The sequence below is a fragment of the Cryptosporidium sp. chipmunk genotype I genome, assembly GCF_004936735.1.
Source record: "Cryptosporidium sp. chipmunk genotype I strain 37763 chromosome Unknown contig_15, whole genome shotgun sequence".
NCBI lineage: Eukaryota > Apicomplexa > Conoidasida > Eucoccidiorida > Cryptosporidiidae > Cryptosporidium > Cryptosporidium sp. chipmunk genotype I.
Genome location: NW_027125583.1, coordinates 270,022 through 283,514, shown reverse-complemented (window position 1 = coordinate 283,514; position 13,493 = coordinate 270,022). Strand labels below are relative to the sequence as shown.

The window sequence follows — 13,493 nt, the reverse complement described above, 5'->3', positions numbered from 1 at the left end:
TCTGTGGTTACATAAGTTTTTAAGCATCCGGGAGCAATTCCAAAAACATTATCACCAACTTGGATATGTTTAACACCTTCACCAACGGCAACAACAGTACCGGAACAGTCACCTCCGGGAGGACCAGGATCTCCGGGATACAATCCCATAACATTCAATACATCTCTGAAGTTTAATCCAATAGATTTCACTCTCACAACTACTTCATTGGGATTTAGTTTATCAAGTATTATGGGCTCTAATGGTATTAAGGATAAATTAGAAATTGAGCCTCTATTTGGCATGAATAGTTCAATTGGTCCAATAATTTGTTTATGGAATTTATTAATTCTGCTGACATAGACATTTTCGGAGGAAATACTGAATTCTCTTTCAAATTTGAAAATCTTATTTTCTTTTTCTTTTAAAGATAAATATTCAAAACTTGCTATCCATCTAACTGAACTTTCTATGGTTTTTGCCAAATTTTGATTATCACTAAAATTTGTAACTTCTAGATCCACACACTTAATTGGCTGGCTAAAATTTGTTATTAAAGAACCAATTTCAAGATTTGCGGATTTGGCCAATCCCCATAATCCCGAGTGACTTGGAATGTAAATATTTCCTCTAACGTTGTAATTCATTAGATTTTGAGAATTTGCCGTTACGATCCAGAAATTTGGAATATTTTTTTTTGGGTTCTGATAAAAGGGTTTGTTTTGCTTTAATACCTTCAAGTACAATTTACATATCTTCATTGTAGCTTCTAAGATATCAATTGAAATCTTCTCGCTATCTTTCTCGGGAGAGTAGGCTAATTCAATTGGGGAAAGGAAAACTAATGAATCAATCGATCTTATATCTATGAGCTTTTCTAATTGCTCAATACTGCTATCCCTTATTGAATCTAAATCAAAAAAACTTCTATCGTTATTAAGTAATCGTATATTGCATGTTTCGCTCATATTACTAAATCCCGAATGTATTATGGCTATTTTTAAATTAATTTCACTCTGTTCTAGAATGCTGCTTGGGAATTTTAGCACATCAGATTTCTCCCATTCTGAGATCCAAAGTAATTCATTATTCGAAACTATAGGTTTTGAAATGCTTTTATTGCTAAATTGACGTAGAGAAACCTTAACTAATTTCCCAATACAATTACTTTCTGAATCGAACAAAACTAGATTGACAAATGCAGAATTCTGGGTCACTTCGTTCAGGTATGCAGCAGCCCAAATTATCTGATTTGCGTTAATATATTTTATTTCAACTTCTTCAATACTTACTGGCACCATTGCTTTCTTGTTCTTGAAAGAATCCCTATATTTTAATAGTGAGCCTGCAACATGGAGAGCACCATCTAAAATTGCAGGATGGAAATAAAACCCAGATTCAAATGTTCCAAGTTTACATGTATCTGCTAAATAGATTTTTCCTAAAGCAACAGAACATGTCTCATTTCTATAAAGTTCTCTCACAACTCTAAACCTTTTTCCATATTTCAAACCAATTTCCTCATATTCGTCATACATTATCTTTGGATTCTCCTTTATATTTGTATTACTCTTTAATTGCGCAAGATCCTCAGTTAAAACAAATTCTTCTTCGGAAATTTTTGCCTTACAAGAAAAGCAATCGATCATTGAATTTTCAATCTCATCGAAATCAAAATCTTCTCGATTGTCAAAGCTACCGTATTGTATAGAAATATTTCCATCGGACTCAATGTTACAAATTAAATTTGTTTTTTTATCGTTAAACTTATTGGATTTATTGTGTGACTTTAGTTGATTAATTACTTCCGGATATTCTGAAGAAATTAAACTATTTCTATTAAGCATTACCGGTCTTTCGAAAACCACATTTTTTAGTTTTACAGATATGCTCTCTCCAAATAATAAATTAGATCCTTGCAAAATACTTTCATCACCCATCAAAACAGTTAAAATTGATGCTGCTGCCAAATCAATGAGTCCTGCTCCTGGTATTACAATGGTTTCATGGACCTTATGGTCAGAAAATAACTTGATTGATTTAACATTAAGGCTGGAAGCAATTTTTACTAATCCATCGACAGATTTCTGCTCCCCAAGTATTGAATGTTTAAATGAGGTCCAGGGGAATGATTCAAGGCGATATGATGGTCCATTACTATCCATGGCTTGGATGGATGTGTTGTAAACACTATTAAATGGGTTTTTAAGCAATATATCAGATATCATCTTGGTCATATTATTGAATTTATTTGGTTCATAACCTTGTAAGTTTGTGTCCTCGAAAACTGAATAATAAACAATGTCTTTATCCATGTTTTCAAAATTAAAAATGTCAGAAATTCCAAATTCTGATCTTGAAATTGGCATTAAGTCTAATATTGTAGATGCTCCTTTTAAGATGGCAGTATTAAGTGCCTTGGAAATAGATAATTGGTTATTTAACTGCCATCCCCAATACTTTGGGCTCGTTAATTCTTCATAAACAAAATTACCGGAAGTTCCACTAATAACTGGTATAATCGGAGTATCCAGTGTAATATTTTCCATCAAGTTAGCAATTGGCTCCATAAGGCCATTCATTTCGCTGGTTCCGAACGAATAGCTAGATTTTAGGAACTTTGCATCTATCGAATGAGCGTTGGCTCCGGGGTAATATTCGTTTAATATAAAAACTACAGTTTCAAGTTTTTCTTCATCGCCTGAAAGCAAGACTTGATTTGAACCAAGAGACGCAAAAATTGAGACCTTACTACTATGTTGTGGTCCTACATCCGCTAAAGCCATTTCAGCATCATCCTTAGATACGTTGAATAGTGCCATTCTGCCCTCATTGACTGAAAACTCACTTAATAAAGATGCCCTTAGCATACAAATTTTTAGTCCATCCTCCAAATTAATAGACCCACAGTAAACAGATGCAACAAGCTCGCCATCTGAAAGTCCAATCACTGCTCCCGGATATATTCCCTTAGATTCCAAAAGTTTCGCCAGAGAATACTGAACTGCAAAAAGCGCACATTGAGCATATTCTTCCTGCTCAAGTATCTTATTTAGCTCCCTTAATTTTTCTATATTATTATTTTCAGGATAAACTAAGGATTTTAGTGATATTTTTAAGTATGGGTCAATTATTTTACAACATTTCAAGAACCATTCTCTGTAAACTAACTCTTTCTCAAAGTAATATTTACCCATATTTACATGCTGGAATCCTTGAAAACCAAACAAAAATACAATAGGACTATTTCTCGCCTTGTTTTTCTCTGAATATTCTGTTTTAATTGATAAATCAATACTTAAATTCGGTTTTTCAAAAATTGCATGTGCATTTGTGCCACCGAATCCAAATGCAGAAACTCCTGCACATGTCTTTGAACCGTCATATGTTTGTAGTGGAATGTTAGATGTCGGAATAATTACAGGAAACCCTTTTAGGTTGATGTGAGGGTTTATATTTTTAAAGTGAAGATTTGGAGGAACAGTATCATTTAATAAAGAAAGAATAACTTTGAAAATACCGGCCATACCTGCAGCACCTTCTAAGTGCCCAATATTAGTTTTAACTGCACCAATAATTAGGGGTTTTCCTGAATCTCTTGTTCTTGAAAATATGCTTTTTAACGCAGATACTTCTATTGGGTCTCCTAGAGATGTGCCAGTACCATGTGCCTCAATATAACCAACATCATTTGGTCTTATTCCTGCATATTCCAGGGCAGAATTTATTACATTTTGCTGGGAGATACCATTTGGAGCTGTTAAGCTTGCAGACCTTCCATTATGGTTAACTGATGATCCTTTAATAACTGAGTAGATTTTGTCACCATTCTTCTTAGCGTTTTCCGTTGTTTTTAAAACTAGTACACCAACACCTTCTCCTCTTACATATCCATTTGCTGCTGCATCAAAAGACTTACATCTACAATCTGCGGAAAGCATCCTAGCTTTGCAAAGAGCAATAGTGATCTGTGGAGAAAGCATTAAATTAATACCTCCCACAACGGCTGCTTCACATTGCCCAGTAGAAATTTCTTGCAAAGAAACATGAAGGGCAACTATTGATGCGCTGCAAGCAGAGTCAACTGTTACAGAAGAGCCAGTTAAACCTAGTGTATATGAAACCCTATTTGCTATTATTGACGCAGCATGACTTGTTGCTGCATATGTACCAATATTCGAACTTGATTCTGACTTACAAATATGGGTCCAGTCATTGCTACAACAACCTGCAAACACAGAAATATTTCTTTTTTTTAATTTATCAATGGTATAGCCCACGTCCTTTAGCGCTTCAAAAGACTTTTCAAGAAATATTCTTTGTTGTGGGTCCATAGACCTTGCTTCCGCATGAGATATTTTAAAGAACGATGCTCCAAAATGATCAATATTTTCTATAAAGCCACCTTCTTTAGTATACATTTTGTTCTCTAAATCCAGATCGGTTGAATAGAACTCATCTATATTCCATCTACTCTTTGGAATTTCTCCTATTGCATCTACTCCTGATTGTAATAAACTCCAAAATTCACCTGGGGTTGAAGAACCACCGGGAAATGAACATGACATTCCAACAACTACTATATCTGAGTAGCTGTCGCTCCCTGATCGATTAAGCAAGTTCTTTCTATAAAGCTCTTTTCCAGAAATCTGTGCTGCAACAAAGTCCACAATTTCTATTACGGTTGGATAGTTGAATAAAAGTGTAGAGTCAAGTTCCACACCGAATTCGTCATTCATCATTTCAGATAGTCGAATTGACCCCAAGCTATCTATCCCATATTCATGTAGAGGGGCATTAAGGTCCAGGTCCTTTTGTGTAATTCCCAGTACTTGTGCAGCAAAGTCAATGATTTTTATCTTAACTTCATCAATATTTAACTCATTTTTTTCATCGTTAGCTTGTTCGTCTCTAGCTTGTTGGTCTGAGTGCGTTTTCTCATAGAATTTCGATTTATTCTGGACTCCGGACTTTGAAATAATCAAGGATGTTGGACTAATGAATTGCGAAGATCGCTCAACCAGAGCGTCAGATATTGGAGACTGTTCACAAACCCATTCGAATAATGGAACTAGCTTCTTGGAAAAAATTGCATCTCTAGTTTGAGATCTTCTGATTTTTCCGCTGCTTGTCTTTAATATTGTTCTAGGCGAGAGAAGCCAAATGTAATGTACTGGTAACCCATGACCAATAAATACTGCCTTCGATATTGCTCGAACAATGTTCTCATAAGCAGGTTTTTCAAAAAATCTTCTTACTCTTCCAAGTATGCTTGTTTCCATCCTAATTTCGACAGCGATACCAACAACTTCTTCTCCATCGGCTTGAGCTACAGAGAATACAGCAACTGATCCTTGTCTAACCCCACTGACCCCATCAACAACTTCCTCAATATCTTGTGGATAAAAGTTTCTACCTCTGATGATTATCATATCTTTTATTCTCCCTGAAATATAAAGCATATTGTTTAATATAAAACCGCTATCCCCAGTTCTCATGTAAGTACTTTTTGATGTTTTTCCATTTAGCATTATGAACTTTGCATTGAATGTTTTTTCTGTCTCTACCTTGTTATTGTAATAACCAAGCGCTACAGATTCACTTGAAATCCAAATTTCACCAACATTTCCGGGATTTACTTCTTTAAAGCTATCTGGATTAACAATTCTCAAGTCAATTCCCTTGTAAACCATACCACTAGAAACAAATGATGTTGTTTCTATGGAACTTTTCTCTGTAGCCTCTTTAATTTCAACAATGTTCCTCTCCCTTAATTTCTTAGTATTAACAGTGATATGTTTTACCTCTTGCTGGAAACTATTGCTACCTGCTACAATCAAGGTATGCTCTGCAAGACCGTATGCCGGCTTGATAACATTGCTTTTTATTCCCACTGATTTAAAAGCTTCAGTAAACCTGTCAATAGTCGTTTTTCTAATTGGTTCAGCTCCAGATAAAATGGCAAAAACATGTTTTAAATTGAGTTGATTTAAAATTTCTTTTGAAGTTTTTCTGACTACAACTTCAAAAGCAAAGTTTGGAGCACCGCTCACACTACAATTGTATTTATCCATGCATTGCATCCAGAGGTAAGGCTTCTTTATGAAGTCAATTGGGGACATTTGAAAAATGTTACATCCAAAAAACAATGGAGTACAGACAAAACCAATTAACCCCATATCATGGTAAACAGGAAGCCAGCTGAAAACAGAAGCTGAACTCATTGTATTCTTATATAAGACTTTATTAATAATACTCATATATAAATATGATTTATCATACTTAAGATCATTTAATGACATAAACTTTTTTTCTTCTCCAAATTCGCTATTAATAAAAGATAGTTCATTCTCTGAAAGCTCGTTTTTTTTCAAAACTGTAATTCCAGCAGGAATACTGTCAAGTTCATTTTTATAATGCTCTTCTAAAACAGAAGGGAATGAATAGCTAGTAATACAAATATGAATATTATAAAGAAGATTTCCATGTGTAACCATAACCCCCTTTGGTTGAGAAGTTGATCCTGAAGTGAATTGCAGAAATGCTACGGTATTGATATCATAATCAACCCCCAAAAAATCAGAATAATTAGAATCATGATCAATAACATCATTAATCACTTTTTGTACTTCAGTTCTGTATTCCTCTTTCCCTATTTTCAAATTATCAGTTGCCTCAAACCTTATTGATTTAAACCTTTTATCGGTTGACATTGTTTTAGCTATCTCAACACTTCTTAAATAAGATGTACAAGTGAGAGAGATATTGGTTTCCGAAGCTTGTTTTATATCACAAAATCTCTGTATTTCGTTGTGTCCTCTCATTGGATCAGGAGGATATACCGGGACAGCAACAATTCCACTAACTAAACATGTAATAAATGCAATCACAAAATCGTAACCCGGCGTATAACACAAAATTACTTTGTCACCTGCCTTAATTCCTAGCCTTTTGCTCATGTACCAGCTTAATTCTACTACTTTTTCAAATAGTTCTCTATAAGTAAACTTCTTCTTTATGTCTCCGTTTGAGCCTAGCCAAGAATAACATTCCCTAAATCCATTTATTCTAGCATGTTCTTTGAGAATATAAAAAAATGGGTTTTTACCATATATGGAAAATAATTCTTCTAAGCTAACTTGATCTTGAAAATTTGATGCGTTGTTTTCCGGACTCATCTTATTAAGTAATTTGCTTAATGTATTATTTATGCATGGCCCTTCCTCCTCTTTGTTTAGCATTCTAATACCAGAAGACAAAATCAATATATAACAAAAAGTTTATTTAAAATTATTCTTATCTTAAAATCGCGACAAATAATCTTAAGATAAATTTTTATCAATTAGTCAAAATTTATGTTGAGAATTGAATATCTAATAAACCTGCTACTTATTATTCTTGAGTAGTAGTTATAGTCCTTTAACTTTTATTAAGCTTACTTATCTTGAATTAGCAGTAAATATGAATAAATTCTGTCTTTTTTGGTTATAATTTTAGAAAAAAGATGGTATTTATTAAACTTGAAATGAACAATTTCGTAACCCTTTAAATGCAAACAAAATTTCCCAGTATTTTTGTCAACAATTCAGGGTTGAATTTAAGTTCTTTTATAGCTAGATTGCAGTTAGGTTTATCGTATTATGTAAGGAAATACTTTCTAAAAATAAAATAGCATAAATGCAAAAGTGCACCTTTATTACAATTCAGACACGCCCATCAATATCCTCTGTGAGTATTGCATTTGTAGACACAAAATTGCGTACATCTCCTCACTTTAGATTATAAAAGGTTCCAAAATGGCCGCTAGTACTTCAAAGGATCAGTAGCGAGAAAATGTCAAAGAGCGGTAGAAACTCACCCCACACCATTTTTCGAGGAAACGGGGCTAAAGAAATCGAAAAAAATCCAGAAAAAAACTATAAATTTAATATCTTAACAGACTTAATGAAAATAAAGAAATCAAATCTTAGTTAGCGTTCGGATTTAGAATTTTTATGCTGAAATATAGCATTCCATTTCTGCATGTTCAATATTCTCTTTCTGAATTAGGCTGGAAACATGATCCCTAATCCTTTTCAGCGATACTAGTTAGGTAATTATCAATTTCTTCAACACTTAAAAGTCTAAATTCGGGCATGTCTTTGGTAACAACTCCAACTTCTATGTCTTCGGCCTTGAAATCTACTCCAAGTAGAGTTTTAAGGCAGTCAATACTTGCGGAAACAACTTCTTCACAGTTGTTTAAAGACTCGCTCTTGATAATCTTCTCAAGTGCATTATTCCCTTCTCTTTCTTTCGTACCAACAGCGCATGCTCTATAAGACGCAAAGTAGCCAGCTGGATCGATCTTGTACAGTGAAGGTCCGTCTTCATCATCTATTGAGATAAACATTCCAGAAGCACCCAATAGCCTCATAGATGCATGCTGAGTATATAGTTGATTCACGTCTGCAATTTTATGTGACAAAAATGAAACAGGAATTTCAACTCCTTTTTCAAAAGCAAATTTCCCGGCAATTTCCCTACATCTAATTCAGAAATTTAAATTATTTTAATAAAGATCAACGTTTCATATTTAGGTTAAACTTACTTTGAAATAATCGATCTACAGTCAGGAGCCAAACCAAGCATTACTGCCCCAATGTGCTTTCTTACTTTGTACAAAGATGTAACATAAGTAGGGTCCAAAAGCTTATCTTGCTGACCTTGTTGATTTGGAACTTTTTTTTCACATACAATGCATACGGTATCTTTGCCTTTAATAGCAATGGCCGTAATGTTTGAGTTTTTTACAGCTCTGAAAGTATATTCTATTTGATAAAGTTTACCTTCAGGTGAAAAGATTGTAATGTGCCTATCATGTAGAGATTGAGATGATCTGGACATTTTATCTGCTCAAAATTTTGATAAAGTATATTAATATATTAAATTAAATCCAAGTCCCTAAAACGGACAAAATTCACAACCCCTCTAAACAAAAGCATCTATACACCCCTCAAATACTTTGTTAGCGCCTAACTTACAATATCAAGTGTGGTATAACATCCATGAAAAAAAGAATTAAACTGGCTAAATAGAAAAAAATAAATAAATAGAAAGCAAAGTCTTATATTTTTTATTAATTAAATACGACCTATTCACTAATTTCGATAATCTCCAATACATCTTTTTGATTTAAATTTGAACTAAAATCCAGCCTGTCAGGTTTTGAATCTGATAATTTAGAATTGTTAATTCGAGTTATAGTTTTGGCTTCTTTGATAAAACAACCTCCACATGTTCTTTTGTGGAAATTCCACCAAGAATCAGATGGGCCGGGTTTTCTATTGATCGAACGCCGGACATATCCATAGTAGGGTGGAAGGTTTCTACAAATACCATTACAACGCCAGACATGCCTCCTGTAGTAGCTCAATTCATCATGGAAATTGTGATATATAGTAATGTTCAGGCCGGAAAGTCTGTTGATTCTGTTCATATGATAGCAGAACTCCTTTCCATGAGAGTTTCTATCTCTGTCGTTTGAGGTCAAAAACAAATAAGCATGGATAAGCTCATGCAAAATTGTTTCTCTTAACTCTTTAACGGATCTATACTTTAGTAGTGGCTCTGAAAGGCTGACAACACATCTCCCTCCAGTTTCATATGTACATTTACCTGCACACAATGTCATTCTGTTGCTCCATTTAATTATTACAGAGCCGAGAGACCCATAGAAATATAGGTCATTATACTCTAGAAGGAGTTCATGAATGTCAGGGAAGCCGCTAGCTAAGTCTTCATGTGGTGAGTCGATTTGATTAATTATTTCTATGCAATACTCAACTTAGTAATTGAGTAATAGTTAGCGCCAAAATAAATTGGCAGGCGGTAATAAATTGTTTGGAACTAATTTTATTAAAAAATAGAAAACCTTTAAGTTTTATCTGTATTGGCAATTACAAGCAGCTATTGAGTGTGTTGTGGGATAGTAATTCAGATGCATAGCTCTAAGTCTAAAAGTGTCTATTTAATTACATATGGTGTTGCTTCAACCTTACTATGGGCTACGACATTGTACCTTACAATTAATGAAATACTTGGCATAAAAAGTGCTTCTGAACAATTTGCCAAGCATATGATAGCACTAAGAATTTCACAAAGCTTAGCAGTGTTAGATATATTAAATTCTTCACTTGGAATTGTGAAGTCGCAATTTCTTCCCACAATTATCCAAGTGTCTTCGAGATTGCACATAGTATGGATCGTATTCTACTTGTCTCCCAACAACTCTCGACAAATTTCAACGATTTTCTCAAATATCATGATAATAACTTGGTCATTATCAGAATTAATTAGATATCCATATTATGTTATTTTGCAATGTTCGTTAAACTTCCCATCAATTAGGATGCCTTTGTTTCTTAAATGGCTCAGATATAGTGCATTTGCAGTTTTGTATCCAATTGGTATCTTGAGTGAGGTAATCATTTGCTCGAATTTTATCTCTGATATTTATAACAATTCTAGTTCAAACGATCCGATATATCAAAGATTACTACATTTTCCCACAAAAATGCCTAACGCTCTGAATTTCGAAGTTAATCTTGCATGCTTATATATTGTTATATTGTGTATATATATTCCTGGTTCTATATTTATGTACTCATATATGATCAAGCAGAGAAAGAAATCATTAATTAATTTATGGAAATTGGAAAGTGATAATACGAAGGTAGAATAATCCGCGACCCTTAGGACTTAAATGTTTTAATTCGAGTATCTATTTAAATGAAATTAATTGAAGACTGTAATTTGTAAAATAGTATTCTAGAATAATATTATTTGAAACCTTAATACTTAAGCCACATTTATAGATTCTAATAAAATTTTCTCTATGTGATTTGGTGTAGTTATTTCGAAAAGAAATTTAAGAATCAAACCTTTTTGTCTGTTCTAAATATTTTAATGATAGCATAAATGTTTGTGGAAACCACACCAATTTTAAAAAATTATTAGTTTTTTTTTCATGCAAATTTGCGGGATATAATGTGGTACAACAAATCAATATAGTTGATGATTTTTGAGTTATTCCGAAGATAAGATTATAACTCTAAATAGATTTTTAAAAACAGATGTAGAACTTTCTGAAATGCATAAAAAAACTGAATTATTTTTGCCTGCATCAACAAATGTTGATTTGACTATTTCAAGATGCAAAAAAAAATTGGCTAGTTTGAGAAAGTATATTAAATCAGTCTCTTATCCAAGAAGTCAAACAAATATAAGGAATTTGAGGGATAAACATGATTACGATATTAAAAATAAGAAACAACAAATACAATTGATCCAAAATGAGAATTACTTAGATTTGAGTTACACAGATGAAAGAAAATTAAATTACAGACGCTACGACCAAAATGAGAAAAAGTACAGTACTGAAATTAATGCTTGCTCGGGAATAGATTCTGAAAGTTCACTGAGTTACAATAATTCATTTGTGAATAAGTTAATTGAAAGGTATTACTCGACTTCCAAGTCAAAAGTACCTGATTTAAACAAGTTTGAAAAAGATATCTCATTTCAGACTGCTAGTAACTTATCCACCCCGAAATTAAGAAAAAATAACGAAAAAAAAGATAGTAAAATTAATCAAAACATTCCCAACAATAACGGAATAGAGTTGAATAATATTAAATCTAATGATAGTCCATATTACAATTCTAAGTTTGATAGAGATTGCAAAAGCAATAATAAAAATGAAAACTTGGAAAAACAAGACTCGCCCCATATAAGTTTGTTAAAGCAGTATGACTTAGAAACTAGGGAAATAGTCGATAATCTTGAAAAAAAGATTAGAAACCTGGAAAGAAGATTAAAAAAAGATAATATAAGAAAGATAAAACTAAACAAACAAAATGAGTTTCAAGAACCTATCTACGAGCAAATAGAAAGTTTGAATAGTATAGAATCAAAATTATTATCAATATCCGTTATACCTCCAAATGGAATTTCATGCTTCGAAAGCTCATTCTTACCATATTATTGCACACTAAAAGAGATGCAGATTGTGAAGGATTTGATTTTGATCAAGGGAAAGATTTTTAATTTATCTCAAATAAGCATTGAAGTGACTAGTATTGGGAAAATGTTTTGTTGTCATGCGAGGAATAGATTTATAAATAGTATCAAACAATTATATCAGAATTCAATGAATGTTCTTAAGCTAAAGTTGCTAATGTACATAGAGGAACCTGAAACACTCTTAGCTAACACTTTTGGGCCACAAACCATTGAAAATAAAGATGATATACATCTTTATGAGCTTGAAGTACTGTATGAAATTAAAAAAATTTCCAGGTTCCTAATTTGCTTGTTGATTACTGACAAACCAGCAGAATGCTTTAAAAAAAGGTGCTATACCATAAGCAATATTAAACAAGTACTTCCGATATATATAATTAATATTAATTCAATTTCAAGCAAAATTTAAACTAATCATAATTTGTTTTTTAATTTCCGGTCTTTAAGTAACTCATAGTACTCTTTCATTGTTTCATCGAGTATGCTGTGATTAAATCCAGAAAACATAGGCACTCCTAGTGCATCTGCTTTAAGTGGATCTAACTTTCTTAATACAATCTGGTAAGGTTTGAACGAAAGTATTTCACCGCGTAGCTTTCTCAAGACATTAGAAAACTCTAAATAATTTGCATTTTTCATTTTTGAATACTTTAAAAAATTCTCATGATTATTAATGAGATCAATCAGGTAACGCCTGGCCTGCTGCATGTATTCATTGCATGACTCTAAAAGATTGAAGTTTATTTTTTTGCATAGTTTTTCCAACTTCTCGATCATAGTTATAAAGCCATTGGACATTTCAGCAAAAGACTGAGGCCACAAAAACTTGGTTACTTCAATTGAAAACTTTTTCATAACTGGATCTAGAACTTCGTTTGGGATAAATGGAATTAGATAATCATAAGCATTTAATTTAGAGGTAGAGTGGGATACAATTGATATAATGGGACTTTTAGCTATTTCAATTCTATAACTTTTACAGAAAGGCTTGAATTGTTCTTCATAAATTTTGAGCTCATCTTTTGAGCCTTTGACTGTTAAAAAGCTTTTGTAAATTGAATTAATAACCTCTCCTTTTTTTGCAAGTCTGGCTACTTCTCTGCTATAATAAAGCATTAACCCCTCCTCATTCTTTTCAATCTGATCAACAAGATTAATAAAAGTCGTAGCAATAATGCTCATTAACATATTGTAAAATGGAAAGTCACGATCTCTCCAACGAAGTTCCTCGTTTAGAAAATAAAAAATTCCTGGTTTTTGCACATAACCATTTAAAGTAACTCCCCCATTAGGAGATCTTGGATCAAACGATTCATGCGATTTACAAGTGTAAGTAAAGCATATAAAGACCAACGTAGCAGTATATAGCCAAAAAGTTAGTTTAGCATTCATTATCCATTACTCCAAGAAAAAATTGTGGTTATTGTTTTTGCTTAAATTTTTCCTAATAA

At 32.8% G+C, this 13,493-nt stretch overlaps 6 protein-coding genes across 6 annotated transcripts; 2 read left to right on the top strand and 4 right to left on the bottom strand.

The window, feature by feature from the left end:
• Window positions 1-59: 59 nt before the first annotated feature.
• ELE39_000942 (type I fatty acid synthase) lies at window positions 60-7,220 on the bottom strand (the record flags this gene model as incomplete). Its single annotated transcript, XM_067344019.1, has 2 exons — window positions 60-1,226; window positions 1,272-7,220. Coding segments are annotated over 2 exons (7,116 nt in total), but the record flags the coding sequence as incomplete, so codon positions are not given.
• An 824-nt stretch (window positions 7,221-8,044) lies between these two features.
• On the bottom strand, window positions 8,045-8,865 carry ELE39_000940 (proteasome subunit alpha1; the record flags this gene model as incomplete). Its single annotated transcript, XM_067344017.1, has 2 exons — window positions 8,045-8,507; window positions 8,570-8,865. 2 exons carry the CDS (start codon window positions 8,863-8,865, stop codon window positions 8,045-8,047), a joined length of 759 nt encoding a protein of 252 aa, XP_067202698.1.
• Window positions 8,866-9,112: 247 nt separating this feature from the next.
• ELE39_000939 (uncharacterized protein) lies at window positions 9,113-9,652 on the bottom strand (the record flags this gene model as incomplete). The annotated part of the gene is made up of 1 exon (XM_067344016.1): window positions 9,113-9,652. One exon carries the CDS (start codon window positions 9,650-9,652, stop codon window positions 9,113-9,115), a length of 540 nt encoding a protein of 179 aa, XP_067202697.1.
• A 306-nt stretch (window positions 9,653-9,958) lies between these two features.
• Window positions 9,959-10,702, top strand: ELE39_000938 (tyrosine phosphatase-like domain-containing; the record flags this gene model as incomplete). Its single annotated transcript, XM_067344015.1, has 1 exon — window positions 9,959-10,702. The coding sequence occupies one exon, from the start codon at window positions 9,959-9,961 to the stop codon at window positions 10,700-10,702; it is 744 nt and encodes a 247-aa protein (XP_067202696.1).
• Window positions 10,703-11,110: 408 nt separating this feature from the next.
• Window positions 11,111-12,451, top strand: ELE39_000937 (uncharacterized protein; the record flags this gene model as incomplete). The annotated part of the gene is made up of 1 exon (XM_067344014.1): window positions 11,111-12,451. One exon carries the CDS (start codon window positions 11,111-11,113, stop codon window positions 12,449-12,451), a length of 1,341 nt encoding a protein of 446 aa, XP_067202695.1.
• Window positions 12,452-12,456: 5 nt separating this feature from the next.
• ELE39_000936 (uncharacterized protein) lies at window positions 12,457-13,434 on the bottom strand (the record flags this gene model as incomplete). The annotated part of the gene is made up of 1 exon (XM_067344013.1): window positions 12,457-13,434. The coding sequence occupies one exon, from the start codon at window positions 13,432-13,434 to the stop codon at window positions 12,457-12,459; it is 978 nt and encodes a 325-aa protein (XP_067202694.1).
• Window positions 13,435-13,493: the final 59 nt, after the last annotated feature.